A 15,646-nucleotide genomic window follows, 5' to 3' on the forward strand; every position below is an offset into this window, starting at 1 on the left:
GGCCTGGTCTACATAGAGAGGCAGCTTACGTCTACACTACCAGGATGATCCCGCCGATGTAAATGGCCCACTACATCAATTTAGTAACTCCACCTCTGCAAGAGGCACAGCGCTTAGGTTGATGTAAGTAGGGCAACGCAGTGTCTGTGTAGACATGGAGTTACTTACATTGTCTGTTGGGTGTCAGCCCCGATGCCAACGGCTGACAGCTGGAGTCCTGCTGCCACCTCCCAATGAGGGATCGCAGGTGGGGAGAAGGATAGCCCACGCCTGGCCACTGCCTGGCATGAGCTCTCCTCCCTTTTCTCTCTCAATCTCTCACCAGGAAGCAATGGTGGGGCTCCGGACTGTCAGCCCTGGTGGTGGGACTCTGGGGCTGTCAGTGCCCCGCAATGCCAGTTAAATCAGTGGAAGCTCTCCTGGTGAGGATGGGCACTGCTGACAGGAGCGAGTCTGAACATCCAAAACTGCAGTAATTACTCAGTGGGTGTACATACACCTAAGTGAAGTAGACTTAATTTTGTCTTGTAGACAAGGCCTAAGAGTCACACAGAGAGTTCACCTTCCCTGCTGTAACCATCAGAATGACCATTTGTGACCACTAACAAAGAACGTCTCTGTCCCAGTCCCAGAGAAAAAGCGATTTTTTTTGTTTCTGGCAACAGAGGAGTGTTGTACCTATTCTGTAAGCACTCATACAGTGCCCCCATGGCAAATAGGGCTGGCAGCTGGGGATACTCTGGTCTGGTGAATGCAGTAGGTTGTGTCTAACTCCCAGGCACATGGGTGCTTTTGAAAACCCCGCTAGTTGTCTATCTGCATGTGCAGGGGCCTAAATACCTTTAAAAAGCACAGGACCTTTGTCTTCATTGCCAAAAAGGTGTGTTCTTATAGTGAGAAAGCTAATGTGTGTTAGTGCTCTCAATGTAAAATCCTAGCGGAGGCTAGGCTCTGTATTTTTTTACCACAATGTAGCTAGTTAAGATCAAACCTGGCAGGAGAGGCAGGGGTATCGTGTTGAACTTGCCTAGTTATATCTTGCTAATAGCAACCTATGCCTCGTCTGCTCCTTGTAAAATTGGGTGGACATGCATTCGGTATCTTGTTGTAAAAACCCATCTTTTTTGCTAGTGAAGACAATGTCAGTTTACTGTTGTTGTTTACCACAGACTGAAGTTTTTTGCACTTCCTTATCACCTTTCCCCAAGAATCAAAGAACTTTGCAAACATTAGGGACCAAAATTTGCTCTCTGTTAAATCAGTGCAACTCCAGATTACCTCCCCTAATAACTGAATTGACTGCAGTGGAGTCACTCCAGATTTACAGCAATTTATCTGAGAAAACAATTTGACCTATACTAATTGCATGGGAAAGCCTCCGTGTAGCTTTCCAACCCATACACAGTTAGTGCCTGGAAAGTTAAGAAAACAGGTATATTTGGCTGTATGATGTTTAGTGACTCCTTTCTGCAGTGCATGCAACAGACTGGGCCAGTGGATTCTGAAGGCATTTACTGACATTCTATGTGGTTCTTCTTCCTTTCAACCACAGTTTCTCACATTTTGCAAAAACAACCTGAAGTTAAAATCTTGTGCAAAAAAAAACCCAACAAGACCCTTGAAGCTCTTTAGTTTTTGGGGAACTCAATGTAGGCTGCATATCTTGGGACAAAGTGCACAGAGCCACTAAATCCAGTTGACAAAATACTTCATGCAAACAGTACCTGGCAGATTGACACTTCACTCTGATGTGTGCCATTTTCAGCTGCAACTATAGAGCTGTAAAATGTACGCAAGATGCTTTCCTTTGCATGTAAAACTGGGCTTATCAATCATATTTCATATTAAAGGGATTACTGTTGGTGACACATAGAAGTTTTCATTAAATTTCTCTCTGCTGTTCCCGGATACCATCTTTTCTTTCCTTTCTCTAAGTACACCTTTTCCTAAAGTACATGCATAATGGATTCCACACAAGTTCTTCCAAGGCACCGCTTTACTCTCTGCTTGTTGCATATGAAAAGTGGCTTTAAATTTAACAAAAAAATATTATGGTGTTTTCTTGATTTGTTCACTTATTTCTCTCATAGCTTGGGACAGGCAAGAAATCCACTGCTGTTGCTCACAGTCAGTGATGGAGCAAAATAAGGATTATTATAATATGGAAGCAACATATCCTATAGCCTTAATAGGCAGGGAAATATACTTCCAAATTAGATAATTGTGCAGTTTCAGGCTCTGATCAGAATTTGATAAGCCATGTGTAATGTGCCCTAACTAGAGATTCTTGATGCTGTCCTTTCTGGAGTTCATTGCTAATGGACGTCTTTCAAGCCAGAATAGAACAACATCTGCATTCTTATCCCTGACAGCTACTTACCTGTAATTCTTACTGTAGCTTGACAGCTATAAAGGCTTACGAGGGACACCTAGTGGCTGCATTTGCTGTAATCCTTCATGATCCTGCATTCATTAATCCATCTCTCTCCGATTCATGCCTTGGCTCCATAAACGGACACTAACTGTCTCGGTAATTCACTCATTGATTTATGAACCTGGGAGAGGTTTGTTTTGACCTAACTATTTGATTAGTCCTGGTAGCTACTTCTATTAAGGGGATGCATCTTTTTTTGGCGGGAGTATAAGCAAAGGGGCAAATAAAGGACACTTTATGCATAAATGAAGGCACAAAAGCTTTCAGAGCCAGATTCTACTTTTCATTCCATAGAGGTTGTGTTTGCCAGATCAGCTCAACAAGCCAGAACGAGTCTCTTTACTCACTCTTACAGTCCTCAGCACACTCCCCTACTTAGGGTAATTAATCCCCACTGCCTTCAATGGCTGGACTTTGTAGTAATCCTTGTAATTAACCCTACGTGAGATACTGCTGATTAGCCAGTTGCTAGAGAGAGTCCCAGCTCCACAAAGGTACTTCAGTGCCTAGCCCCCAGAGTTTTCGGCTCCACTTCAACACACAAAACTTCAACTCAACTGCTGCCTAAACACAATCAGCACCTACATTCTTTGCAGAAAAAGTTCCCTCGGTGCTTAAGATTCTGCTTCCGGGCACGTGCACTGCGGCCCCACTCCAGGCACCCAGACACCGATCTCCCTTGAACCCCAAATGATCCACAAATCAGATGAAGTCAGATGGACAGACCCTATCTTGGCCACAGGCACAGCCAGGTAGGCATGCTCAGACGCTCCCTCCCGGATCGGGTCCCATGCAAAATCTCACAAGTGCTGGTGCTGCCACCTATACCTCATAACTTTTCACCTGGAGGCTAGACCACTTGCCTGGAATGTGGGAGACGCAGGTTCAATTCCCCCTCAGACAGAGAAGGGGGAAGAAAAAGGATTTTTAACAGGGGTCTCCCTCACCACTCAGGTGGAACAGCTTGAGATACTCTGATGTGGCTAGTCCACTATATATAAATCCTCAAAGAGTCATAGAGCCAAGCAGAGTGAGAATGATTCTGCAGCCTGGTTGTCAGGGCACCCACCTGGGAAACCCAGTGTCCAGTCCCCCACACGTATCACCAAGAGGCATAGGAGACCCCAATCCAAATCCTTTCTCCCCCTGTTTGAGGCGGCACTTAAACCTGGGTCTCTCATGTCCCACGCAGGTGCTCTAACTACTGGTGCTATAGGATATTCTGATGTAGGGCTCCCTTCTCTCTTGCTGAAGCTGTTCCACTTCTGTGTAACTAATTAAAGAGTCATTGAAGCATGGTGACTGGACCCTGGGGAAAGAGTCAATTTGAATGAACAGTTTAGCCACATTTCTGTCTGCTGGGGTGTTCCTCAAAGCATTCTGGGAAATCTCTTCTTGAAGGAATACTGCTTTGCTGGTGCTTCCTATAAACTAAAAATCAAAACAAAATAATCCTAATAAACTTTGATTTGGCCACAGTTCTCCTGGTTGGGCTGTCCTCACTGATTCAGGCCAATCAGTTCTTCCACCCCTGGCTTACTGTTCCCCTTGGGGTCACCTTCCTCTGCTGGTATCTCCCTGTTCCGAGAACATATCTCTATGTTCCCATATATCCATATAGATATGTCCCATACCTCTTTCCCAGAGCTGGTCCTGGTTAGTTGGGAGAGACAGGAGCTTTGCCCTGCTCTGTGTTCAAGGCTCCTGGTCCGGGGCCCTGAAAGGGAAAGTAGACCAGGTCTCCCCCAAAACACAAACTATAACCCCAGGACTGCTTCCTCTCTCCCTGTAACTGCCTCTCCTATTTTCCTAGGCTTTTGGGGATCTCAAAACTCTCCAAACCTTAACAGGGGCATTCTGTGGAACTAGATCTGGCTGATCCCCTAGGCCCCACTACCCTTAAAGGGGACAGATGACCCATTACAACTCCCCACTTCTTTCAGACCACTTTAAGCACTGGTTCTGAGCCAATGCCCTGTCACAGGATTAGGAGGTGACATACTGCTTTCTTATGGATGAGACATAAAGCAAAGGTCTTCTGAGCTTCATGGGCATTTAAAACACCATGGCATGGCATTGCTTTGCAGGTGGACAAGCGTTAACCTCAGTATCCCAAAATTCTGGCTTAGGCAGAATCAGATTGTCCATCTAAAGTCCCCACTTAACTTTCACGTAGATACCTTCTTCTTCAGTTCCTGCCCTGAACTGTTGTACAACATTGAGTATATCAGGGGTAGGCAACTGATGGCACGTGTGCCAAAGGCGGCATGTGAGCGGATTGTCAGCGGCACTCACACTGCCCGGGTCCTGGCCACTGATCCAGGGGGGCTCTGCATTTTAATTTAATTTTAAATGAAGCTTCTTAAACATTTTAAAAACCTTATTGACTTTACATACAACAATTGTTTAGTTATATATTATATAGACTTATAGAAACAGACCTTCTAAAAATGTTAAATGTATGACTGGCACGCAAAACCTTAAATTAGAGTGAATCAATGAAGACTCGGCACACCACTTCTGAAAAGTTGCTGACCCCTGATGTATATTTTAAACAGCAGCCTCATTTAACTTCAAAGGCATTTCAGCTCAGTCTCCCTTCATCACCCACCACACACAGTGAGTCATCCTAACTACCACCCATGTAACAGTTGATATTTAATCCATCTCGGTCTCCCTGTTTTATTCCGTTGTATCATACAGAACGGAGATTTGCTCTTAAATAAACAGCCATTTACATATAAATGCATATCCTACTTGATATGGATGAGCTTTACAAAAGTATTCCAAAGGATACTCAGGTGATTTTCCAGATTAGTAGCATTAGTCTAAAAGAAGTGCAATTCCCTTTTATGTAGAAAACCAACTTCAGCCACTTCGGGTCAGATTTTTAAAAGGTATTTTAGGCACCTAAAGGTGTAGGCAGGCACCTGGTGGGATTTTCAAACATGCCTAAGCAGGTTAGGCCCCCAAATCCCATGGATTTCAATGCACTTGAGGCAGCTAACTTGTTTAGGCACTTTTATGGTGATCTATAGCTTTAGGTGCCTAAATACCTCTGCAGATCAGGGCCTGATGCTGAGATTAATCCCATATCACGCAAAGTTTATTAATTTCATATCACCCATATCACTTTTCCTTTTCTTATGCTTATACTTTCATGCCTGGGTTTCTTGGGCATTACTGATAGAAATAAGGAAACTCTTTACTTACCTGGGCTACTTGAACCACTTTGAAAACTTTTAATAAAAATCCACTAGTAGGTGTTGGAGGCATAGCTTTGAGAGCTGTCAGGGAAAGAACAAACAGACCTGGCCTACTTGCTTCTAGCCCCACTAGTGGGCACACTGCGAAACAGCAGTGTTAAAGGCTTCCAACCCTGGTCTCTGATACTTCAGGGGAATTCTCACAAATGTGCCTCAGAATGTACCTAATTACAGAATACCTATACAATACTTAACTGTGTTGTATTATAGGGGGACATTTCTCCTCACCCTAGCTCAGTGGTGATCAGTTTATGCCCTGAAGCATAAGGATTTAAAAAATGTTATCCTATTATAATTATGTTATTAATAATTATGTTTATTAAGGTAGTGTGTACCTACCAACCCAGATTGGAGCCCCATGTGTTAGGCACTGTACAAACACAGAGTGGTAGACAGTTCCTGCCCAGAGGAGTTTGCAATCTAAATAGGCCAGGCTACCACACAAAATCAAAATGAACAATGTGAAGGCAGCCAATGTCACCACAGTTCCATGATTTTTTCGGGGGCGGGGAGGGGAGTTAGACAGGGATAAGCTATGACAGCAAACGAGGTGTGTATTCATTTCAAGAGTTTATTCTATGTCCTTGAGCTGGTACTTAAAATGTTTTTGCAGGTTTATCACCTACTGGGAATTAGGTCAAATGGGTTCCATAGTGCTCAGAAGAATTAATTTTATCATTGAAAAATTTATCTGCTCCTTTTCACACACACCCTTTACTGCAAGACATCCTGTTTCTGCCAGTAATTACTATTAAAATATGCCATATGTTCTTGCTGAATACATAAACAACTTAAAAAAACCACAACCTTGCAGATAAAAGCTGTTACAACATAGGAGTTCACAACAGCTAGATCTCTTAATGTCAGCAAATAGCCTTATTAACGAAGAAAGGAATCTCTGCATCTAATCAAAGGAATGACTTACCATTTACAGCCAATAGCACCAATCCTGCCTCATTTCTAAAGGACACATAATATTGATTGGATACAGATCAGCAGCATAACTTGAAAAAAAATCCCTGTGTGCACTGTATAGGGCTATCCAGGGAGAATGAAAGAAGAGTTAGTGTGTCAGGTATTCCCTGTTTTATATCTAAATTAACCATCCTACTAAGAAATATAAAAAGTGCTAATTAGGGCCAACATGTTAATCAGTTAAGAAAGGCAACAGCCCTGCCTTTCTATCCTCTTCCAATAATAATAATTTGATTTTAACAAAGGGAATTCCCCACTGTGTGTGTTCTGTTGCTAATTACATGTTCCAAATGGGATGAGAACAACATAATGGCAGATGCTTACACAATGTTTACCCCGAGCAACTGAACAGACTCAAAAGTAACAGAATTAAGCAAATTTACTTAACTTTAATTGTCGGAGTAAGAATAGGTGAGCAAGTTACAGTTTAATATTAACAGCTGTCAGAATTTTCAGACTTAAAAGCCTCTGCACTAATAGCGCAAAACTAAGAGAACTAAACATTTGCAAGAATCAATTACATTAGTAACTCAAGCCCATATCCACACAGGTACCAAAGTCTTGGGTTTAGGAGTCTGTCCCACTTTTAATCTCCACTATGATCCACAAAACTCCCACCAAACTATGGCACCAAATGATTTTAGGCGCATAATGTTTCTGAGCACGTACACCAGTGCCTCTGTCTAGCTCTCCAGATACTGTATTTTCCACCTAAACCCCTGAGCAATTCGTGACCTGGGGGGAAAGCAAGTGTGCATCCACCTTAGTTGTGTGCAGGACCCAATCCCATGGGCAGCCTCTGACTGACCAGATTTTAAATGGGACCTGATGTGGTAGACTCTGAGGAGGTGCTGCTGCCATCCACTTTATAATTTTTAACCCAATAGTTAGTGCACTCATCTGGGATGTGGGAGACCCAGGTAAAATTTACCTGCTCTTACGGACGGTTGGTGGTGGGGAGGAGGATTTGAATCGGGGTCTCCCACCTTTCAGGAATGTTCTAATCACTGAGCTCTGGGATACTCTGATGCAGGGCTCCCTCCATCTCTTCTGTTGAAGCTCTTCCACTGTGGATAAATGAGTGATTGGAGCAGGTGGGCTGGCCCCTGGGTCACTCACCACAAGTGTGTGCCTGAGCCGCTGGACTAGTCATTCTCACAATCTCTCTTCTCTCTCTGACCCAATGACTGTTGCACTGTGGATAAAGACTCAAAAGTCATACAGCAAGAGAAAGAGCACAATTCTATAGTCTACATACAATATCTGAGAGCTCAGTGGCTAGGGCACTCTTCTGAGATGTAAGCGACCCCTGTTCCAATCTATTCTCCCCTCTGGCAAAGGTGGAATTAAACCTAGGGCCTAGGAATTAAATCCTAGGTGAATGCTAACCACTGGGCTAAAAGTTAAAAGGTGGGTGGCACCCCCTCTCCCCCAGCTCCTTTGTGTGGACTGAGCCAGGCATCTAACTCATTCCCGCAACCAGATGAATTCCCATTTGGGGATCACTAAGCAGAGATAGGCACCTGCCTCTGACCGAGGGGTAGGATTTTGCACAATCCCCCCCCACCATCAGTAGCCCCTTACCTATCGCACTGAAAGACGCCTCTCTCCCCCAATTCATTGTATAGGGAGCGTAAGTGCCTAATTCAGGCTTTGTGGATTGCAGTGGTGTTCCTGTGATATTCTAGGTGCCATGATGCTCAGCATTGCAATACCCAAGACCCTTTGTGGATCAAGGCTTCTGTGATTCAAATAAAGTATTTGTGTAACAATTTGAGAATTTTTATATTATGTAGGAACTAAATGCTTTTGAAGGGGGTAGTTAAGACAAGTTTAGATTTCTTTGTGACAAATTTTGCCTTTGGTCTGGAAGGCAATTAAAAAAAGTCTTTTGTAGTGACAAGTATATAATTAATCTGATTCTGCTTATTAAAGGTCTCTCTTCCACCCAAGAGAGCAAGAAAATGTGTAGCTGAATTTAGCATGAGCACCTAGATTATCAAGCTTGTTGTGTCTGGATCAGATACTATTTTTTTCCCCAGGGTGGTACATTTCTTTAGAAAGGGCAGGCCAAATTGTTAGACGGACTTTTAAAACCATACATAGATACCTACCTTTCTGGAGCAGTTACAACCAAACATGTAATTTCTAGAAAAATTCACTCCTCTCAAGAATCTTAGTAGCTGTGTTTCCAGGAACAAATTTGTGAAGTTAAAGGTGGGAAACTCCTGAAATGTAATTTAACCAATACAGATACAGCTGTTTAAGCATAAAGTTCAAACACCACTCATCTCACCTGAGGAGAGCCTGACTTTTACAGACAGTATTTAGAACAGCTTTTAGGTTTTGGTCTTTGTTCCACATGGCTTGTTTTAAAAAGCATACAAAGAGACATTAAAAAAAAAATCAATCTTTTCCACAAGATTCAGGTGTAACCAAGATTTCCATCAAAGCTTCCACACTCACATGTTTTGGAATTCTCTCCCCACTCAATCATCAATAAGCACTTTTCTCCTCAGGACACGTGCCAAAATCATAACTATCGATTTTCCTTTTAGAGAATTAAATAATCCACTTGAGTAGTTTGCCGTTTTATCTCTGCTAAGCTACGAAAGATCCATTAATTACCATCCTCCCTTACTTCCAACTGTATTTTGATCTTTGTATTTTATGCTATTTAATCTGCAGTACTAATTAAAAAGATAGGTATGCAGATGTGTACATTTTAACAAACATCTAAAGTTAAATTATCTGTATTAACTGGTTTATAATCATTCCTGGTGTGCAAGCAATATTCACTTTTCACTGGCATGGTTATATAACAAGTGTATTCTTCACTGCCTCAACAAGCAAATGTTTTGAAAATGTGTTATTATTCCAACAAGATTTGCCCAAAGGGTAAAACAAGACAAAACATATGCACGCTGAAGCTTGGTGAAACTTGTGATCGTGTGTGTGTGAGTGTTAGTATAATTTCCATAATAAGGATTTAAAGCAATACTCTAGATGGCAAGTCCCAATGCTGTTTCACACAAGAACCCACATGTTCTAAAGATTACCGAAGGCAGTCCAGCGAAAGCCTCTACTCAGCACCAACTGTCAAGAGGTTAAGAAATAGCATCTTACATATTCAGTTCCCCTCCTGGACAGTGTGTACATGAATCTAACCAGTATGTACAGCAAGAGGAAATGATATGCCCATAGTGCATTTTGCATGTATACACAGCAAATGCACAATTTAAAAGGAAGTAATGCAATATAGGATTTAGTTACTATTTGCCTGTGGGAACCCAAAGGCCAAGTCCAGCCCTCCTTAATGTTTGTGAAATCCGCTGATGTCAAGGGGGCTGCACAGCAGTGACCCATGGCAGAATTTATGCTAGGATGTTAAAATACTCAGATTTCATGGTTGGTTCTTCATCTCTTGCAAACCAATTATTGCTTTTAATCCAAACCAAAACATGTTGTGGAAATTTCATTTTGTTCTAACAACATTTCAGTTATTATTTCAAGTCAGTCAAGGGGAGTTAAATGTTTATATGCAAAAGGTTCACAAGCCAGCTGCTCCTTATGGCATTTCCACTTCAAATCTTTTGTGTTCAGTAGTTTAAACTGAAAGACAATTAGAATTCTTTTCAGAGATATTTGGCATGTTAGCTCTTCAGCAAAGAGCAAATACAAAAACCAAAACACAAACCAACCCAAAGACAAGTATTATTGCAGAATAACTTTTTGCATTTAATATACTACAGAAGTGAGGCTTGTGTATAGTGAGTGGACTTCAAATTTTAGCTCATCTCTGATTTAAAAGGGAGAAGTGCTGGGGCGGGGAAGGAGGGGGAAGCTCGTATCAAACATAGCCAATGCCTGAATACACAGATAACACAGACCGATGCAGATTTTTTAAAAAAAACCAACATGTTCTATTTTATTATGTTTAGAACATTTAAAAAAAGACCAAAAGGGTGTTTTTTTTTTTTTTTTTTTTAAAGAGAACACACTATCAGAAATACTACTATTCAGTAAAAACATACTAGAGTTTACATGAAGCAAATGCATCGTGTGGTCTCTTTTAGCTGGAAAAAGTCATGAAATGTCTTGTGTCTGCCTTAATTTTATCAAAAGTTACTGAGCATTTTATTTGGAAGGGGTGGTGGTTTGGGGTGGGGGATAACAAAATTTTCATGTTTTGAAACTGCCAGAGATTTTGAAAGCTCACATCAAGGGAGGTGTCTATTTTTTACTGTTCTCAGTTCACAATGGAGTAAGCATGGGAGGGCAAGAAATATGACATTTAAACATTTCCTTGCTTTATATTTATGCCACACCTTTGGATAAAGTTGTTTGTATTGAACAAAGGCATCAAAGAGCATAGACGAACAAGGACTGAGGCGGATACGAATCCCACATTACATAAACAGCCCTGAGGCTTACCATAACCACAGTAATAGCATTTGAAGCAGATTGAGCTTCTGATCATTTGGAAATGTGCACGCAACTTTTCAGAGCATACAAGAACAACCTGCCTTTTCTCTCTTGTGAAACAGTTACTGTTACTGCACGAAAGAGAGCAGAGACCACACAGAAGAATTGGGACCAAGTCCTGTAGCCCTCACTGAGAAAAGCTCTTCACAGATTTAAAGGCAAGTTTTCAGTGAGCAAAAGCTGAAGGACTTGGCACTTACTGGAGATATGGCACTTGGCAAAAAGGGAGGCAGCTATAAAAGCAAAGTGGCAACACATGCCATGCTGCTGTACTTTTATCCCTTTTAACACTTCATGCTCTTTTCCTGGCATATGGATAACAACATGACAACTACCTGAAAGACAAATCCATTATTTTAGCCAGAGGAATTTAAGTTAGAGAGAGAGAGAGAAACAAAGCAAAGCAAAACAAACTGTGGAGGGGCTTATGCAATAAGAGGTCTGATCTCGCTATTATGGCCTGGAACAAATGGAGTTTCTTCATTGGCACCAATGCAAACTGCACTAGAGCATCTAAAAATTTTAATCCCAACCAGTGTTTATTGTATAGAAGTGAATACAAATGCTGCAAACAAAAGTTTCCCCAACAGCCAATTCAATGCAACTTCATTAACATCCAGGGTTGAGATATCAACTCCCTGGCTACATATTTAGTACTCCCTTATGATAACCAAGATGATGGATTTGGAGGAAAACACCTGAGGCTAAGGCAGAGAACTGGAATGGACTGGTGACCCACACAAAAGGTCAAACCCAAGCTGTACTTTACCCAGTCTTCAGCTGAATGGGAGGGGATGCCACATCAGTCACTGAAGGAGTTCCTAGTTAGAACAGACAGAGAAGGTACCTGATATTTCTTATGTAAAAAATTATTAACTTGGGCTGGGGGAAGGAATCCAGCCCATGAAGGATACTATCTTTATATCACAGAGCACTGGTAAAGGACACAAATACTGTCTTTTCCTTTCTAGGTTACTATCAAGACATTCCTCACCCCCAAAGGCCCCTTTAGGTTGGCCACGCTGGTGTTGATACTTTATGATAATCAAGTAGTTAATGCCCAGTATCCTTTGGTGACAAATGATATGGACAAGGAAGATACCAAAAAAACAAACAAACAAAAAAACCCAGCACATTTTAAACTCAAAACAATACTTTGTTAAGAAGAGACATGAAATAAGCCAATATTTATTCTTTCTTCTCACTATCCTCAGGGGTAGGGTCTGCTGGAGGCTCTTCAACAGTTGCGCTATTGCTCTCTGAACCAGTGTTACTATCACTAGTTCCTTCCTCTGCAGTACTGTCAACCCCTTCCTGGCCACTCTCCTTATCTTCGGGTGTGGACGTTCCTTCTTCGCCGTTCTGCTGGTTCTCTGTAGTTTCTTCTGGGTGAGCCTCCTCTGAAAGAAGACATTTCTCAGTGTCATTTACACCACTATAGTTGACTATGCAAATACATTTTAGGTGCTAGAGAGTTACAGGAGAGAAAGAATTGTCAGGGATATCTTTGATACTATTTAAGATCAATAATTTACATTGTTTAGAAATTTTTAGTAGTTACTGCTCTGGAAAAGTCTCATAAAACATGCATGCATATATAAGGTACCTTCCACACTACTTCTTAAAAGTACTCTGCAGCCTCTAACCCTAAGAATGGTAGCCACAAATAATAAAAAAAAAAAGAAAATAAAGCAACAGAACTGCAACTTCCCTACCATGCTCACCTACCCCCAGCTGTTATGACAACAAGCTATGGTTCAGAATGACGCAGTCATGCTTACAATATCTAATTCTTCCACTAGTGCCACCACTTTTGGTTCGGCAAGCAAATTTGACAGTGGGGGAGGTAAACAAGGGTTAAAGACGATAGGTACAGCCAGGGAAGTGCAGCTTTCCCATGTCTGCTAAAAACAGAGGGAGAGCTCCCTCTCTTCCTTCACTGATGCAGTGAAAACTCCCTGTTTTGTTTCAATCTACATTAATGACTAAAAGATAAGGTGAGATTTAGGGAAGGTTTGGAAATCAAATCTTTTCTACTGGGTGCATCACGCATCCTGCGCAATATGCTGTTTTTGTTGCTATACTTTTTTTCCCTTTTCAAAATTGAGGTTATTTAAAGGTGAAAACCCCCTAAACCTTAGTAATGGCCCTTCCTGCATGTTGTATTGACGTAAGAGAATTCTGAAGCCAGTCTTCAAGAGCTGTTACCTGTCTCCATGGGAGTGCTCTCTTCTTCCTTCTTCTCCTCTGTCTTGTTAACTGCTTGCTCTTCCTCAGGTGCTGCATTAGTTTGACTGCGTTCAGCTTGCTCAGCTGCTTCTTTTTCCCTTTCCTCTTGCCTCTTGCGGGCCTGTTCCTCAGCCTGAGCAATTTCAGCTGCTATTTTTTCCATGTCCACCTCCACCTTCAAACTGCATAACTAGCAATCAGAAGAGAAGAGTCCTTTTATTAATCCAGCACTTCGCTCTCTCAGTTTAGCATTTTGGTGTCAGGCAAAGCAGATATCTTGTGCATTAAGAATGCATTCTGAAACAACCCAGAGGAAAACCTCATTCTGAGTTCAGTAGTTCTGCATGGGACAATGTTTGCACCTTGGTTTGCTAAGTTTAAGAATGTAAAATGGAGAGCTCCAGCAGCTACAGAAGTTCAGTTCTATCACAGAGATCTGTGATAAGACTATGCAGCAAAAACAGAAAAACAATGTAGGCCTTGATCCTCAGCTCTATTCAAGGAATACACAGTGCATTTGAGAAGCATGCACACAAAGGTGGCTTTAAACTATCTTTGCTATCTCTTGACCTTGGGAGCACAGTGCTGGTCTCCTTGACTTCAGTTAGACCAGTCTGAAAGCTGCTTTTAATTATGTTGGCTGCCAATAATCCCACTGGGCCATTGCAGAAGCCTGGAATCACCAAGGTACATGGAAGTCCTCTGGCTAAGACTCACTGCATTCTATAGCTCTGGGGCACTACAAAAAATATGCTAGAATATGAACCCTCTATATTTAAGAGCTAGACTGAAGCTGGGCAGAGGACTCTTTTTGAACAATGTGCAACAAGTAGTGTCCTAGAAGGAGAGAGAACATTTTAAAGTTGTACCCTCTTCAGTTCATTGTTAAAGGATTCTGTGCTTTCCAAGAACTTCCTCTTCTTTTCCTGGTGGCGCTCTTCTATTTGCAGGAGCTCAGCTTCCAGTTTTCGCTAAAAATGAAAGTAACCGAGTTATGAAACTTAATACTCAAATATACCAAATACTGGATAAAATGCTTTGATGCATACAAACTATGTAGTTCATTTTTTTTATATCCATCTCACCCTTATGGTGGAATCTGACTTTCCTGATTTGATGCTCAATAGCTGAAATGTACAAATGAGGGAAGCCCCCCCCATCCCTAAGTTGTAGCAATAAGAAATCAAAGAAATTGGATGGATTATATTGTGCCTGAAGGAGTTCTAGGCCCTTTACAAAAACAGAAGATGATAGGTGCTTGACCTGAAGAGCTTGCACTCTTCAGACATGCAATCTGTCTTTCTATACATTTACAGTGTCTAGCGCATTATATGCACTAGTACAATACAAATGAAGATTAAAATGGGAGAAGTCAATCGGATGCAACATATATTCCCCTTTCTTTTGCAATTTAAAAAGAAATCTTCACTCTTTCTTGTCTCTGCCTAATTTGCCCAAGTGTTATGTATATACATACACGCACAATATATATCAATCAGCCTTGTCTTTTCAATTGGTACACACACACAGGAATCTGTACAGTTGAAGTTAACTGAATGTGTCTTAAATGTGAGTTATTAGAAACTTACTTATGCTTTTAATTTTCAGTTACAAATGTTAAAAAGGGGGAGATTTGCCACATTAAAAAGATGGCCACTAACAACTACACAGCTATAGGTAACAAGCTACTGAAAGTTACAACTGCACCAATATCTTTAAATCAAAAGCTTTTCTTTACCTGTTGAAGGGTTATAGAACTGCAGAGGACTGTGACGTGATGTATTGTGATAATTAAGAGGTTAATCTACACCTCTTAATCACTACACTTTATCCTTTAGTAGATACAAAATTGTGACATTGTATGATGCATGGGAATCACAAGAAGTTTGGACTTATCCCTTGCTCCTCCCAAAAAAACAGGGAGAGATTAGTTATCTGGGGCATGAAGAATATTGACACTTCAACAAGTACATTCAAGTAGATGATCCAAATGATTTTAAACTTGGAGTCCAGCCCAGAACCATTACATTTAATAAATTTTAGGTAATTAATCTTTACCTGATGAACCATTAAGGACTGAACTTGACGTTTGAGAACTTGCATTCTAGCTGTAGTAACAACAGAGCGGACGTCTGGTACTACACTTTCACTCAGTATCTCACTAATCAGACGGTGGTTCCTCTGGAAACGGGCTGTAGCTGTGTGCTTCATAGAAAATCCATCATCATAATCTGAAACAAAAATTTAACAAGTTAGA

At 41.4% G+C, this 15,646-nt stretch overlaps 1 protein-coding gene across 4 annotated transcripts in view; it reads right to left on the reverse strand.

The window, feature by feature from the left end:
• Positions 1–2,623: 2,623 nt before the first annotated feature.
• Positions 2,624–15,646, reverse strand: part of SMARCE1 (SWI/SNF related BAF chromatin remodeling complex subunit E1) — a 31,447-nt gene continuing 18,424 nt past the window's right edge. For all 4 annotated transcript variants that reach the window (XM_073325811.2, XM_073325812.2, XM_073325813.2 and 1 more), the window contains 4 exons: positions 15,448–15,620; positions 14,259–14,360; positions 13,369–13,579; positions 2,624–12,560 (listed from right to left, as the gene is read on the reverse strand). In XM_073325811.2, the coding sequence (XP_073181912.1) occupies positions 12,349–12,560; positions 13,369–13,579; positions 14,259–14,360; positions 15,448–15,620 (698 nt within the window). In that variant the 3' untranslated portion in view covers positions 2,624–12,348. The remainder of the gene's footprint in view (positions 12,561–13,368; positions 13,580–14,258; positions 14,361–15,447; positions 15,621–15,646) is intronic.

The sequence above is a fragment of the Lepidochelys kempii genome, chromosome 27, assembly GCF_965140285.1.
Source record: "Lepidochelys kempii isolate rLepKem1 chromosome 27, rLepKem1.hap1, whole genome shotgun sequence".
NCBI lineage: Eukaryota > Metazoa > Chordata > Testudines > Cheloniidae > Lepidochelys > Lepidochelys kempii.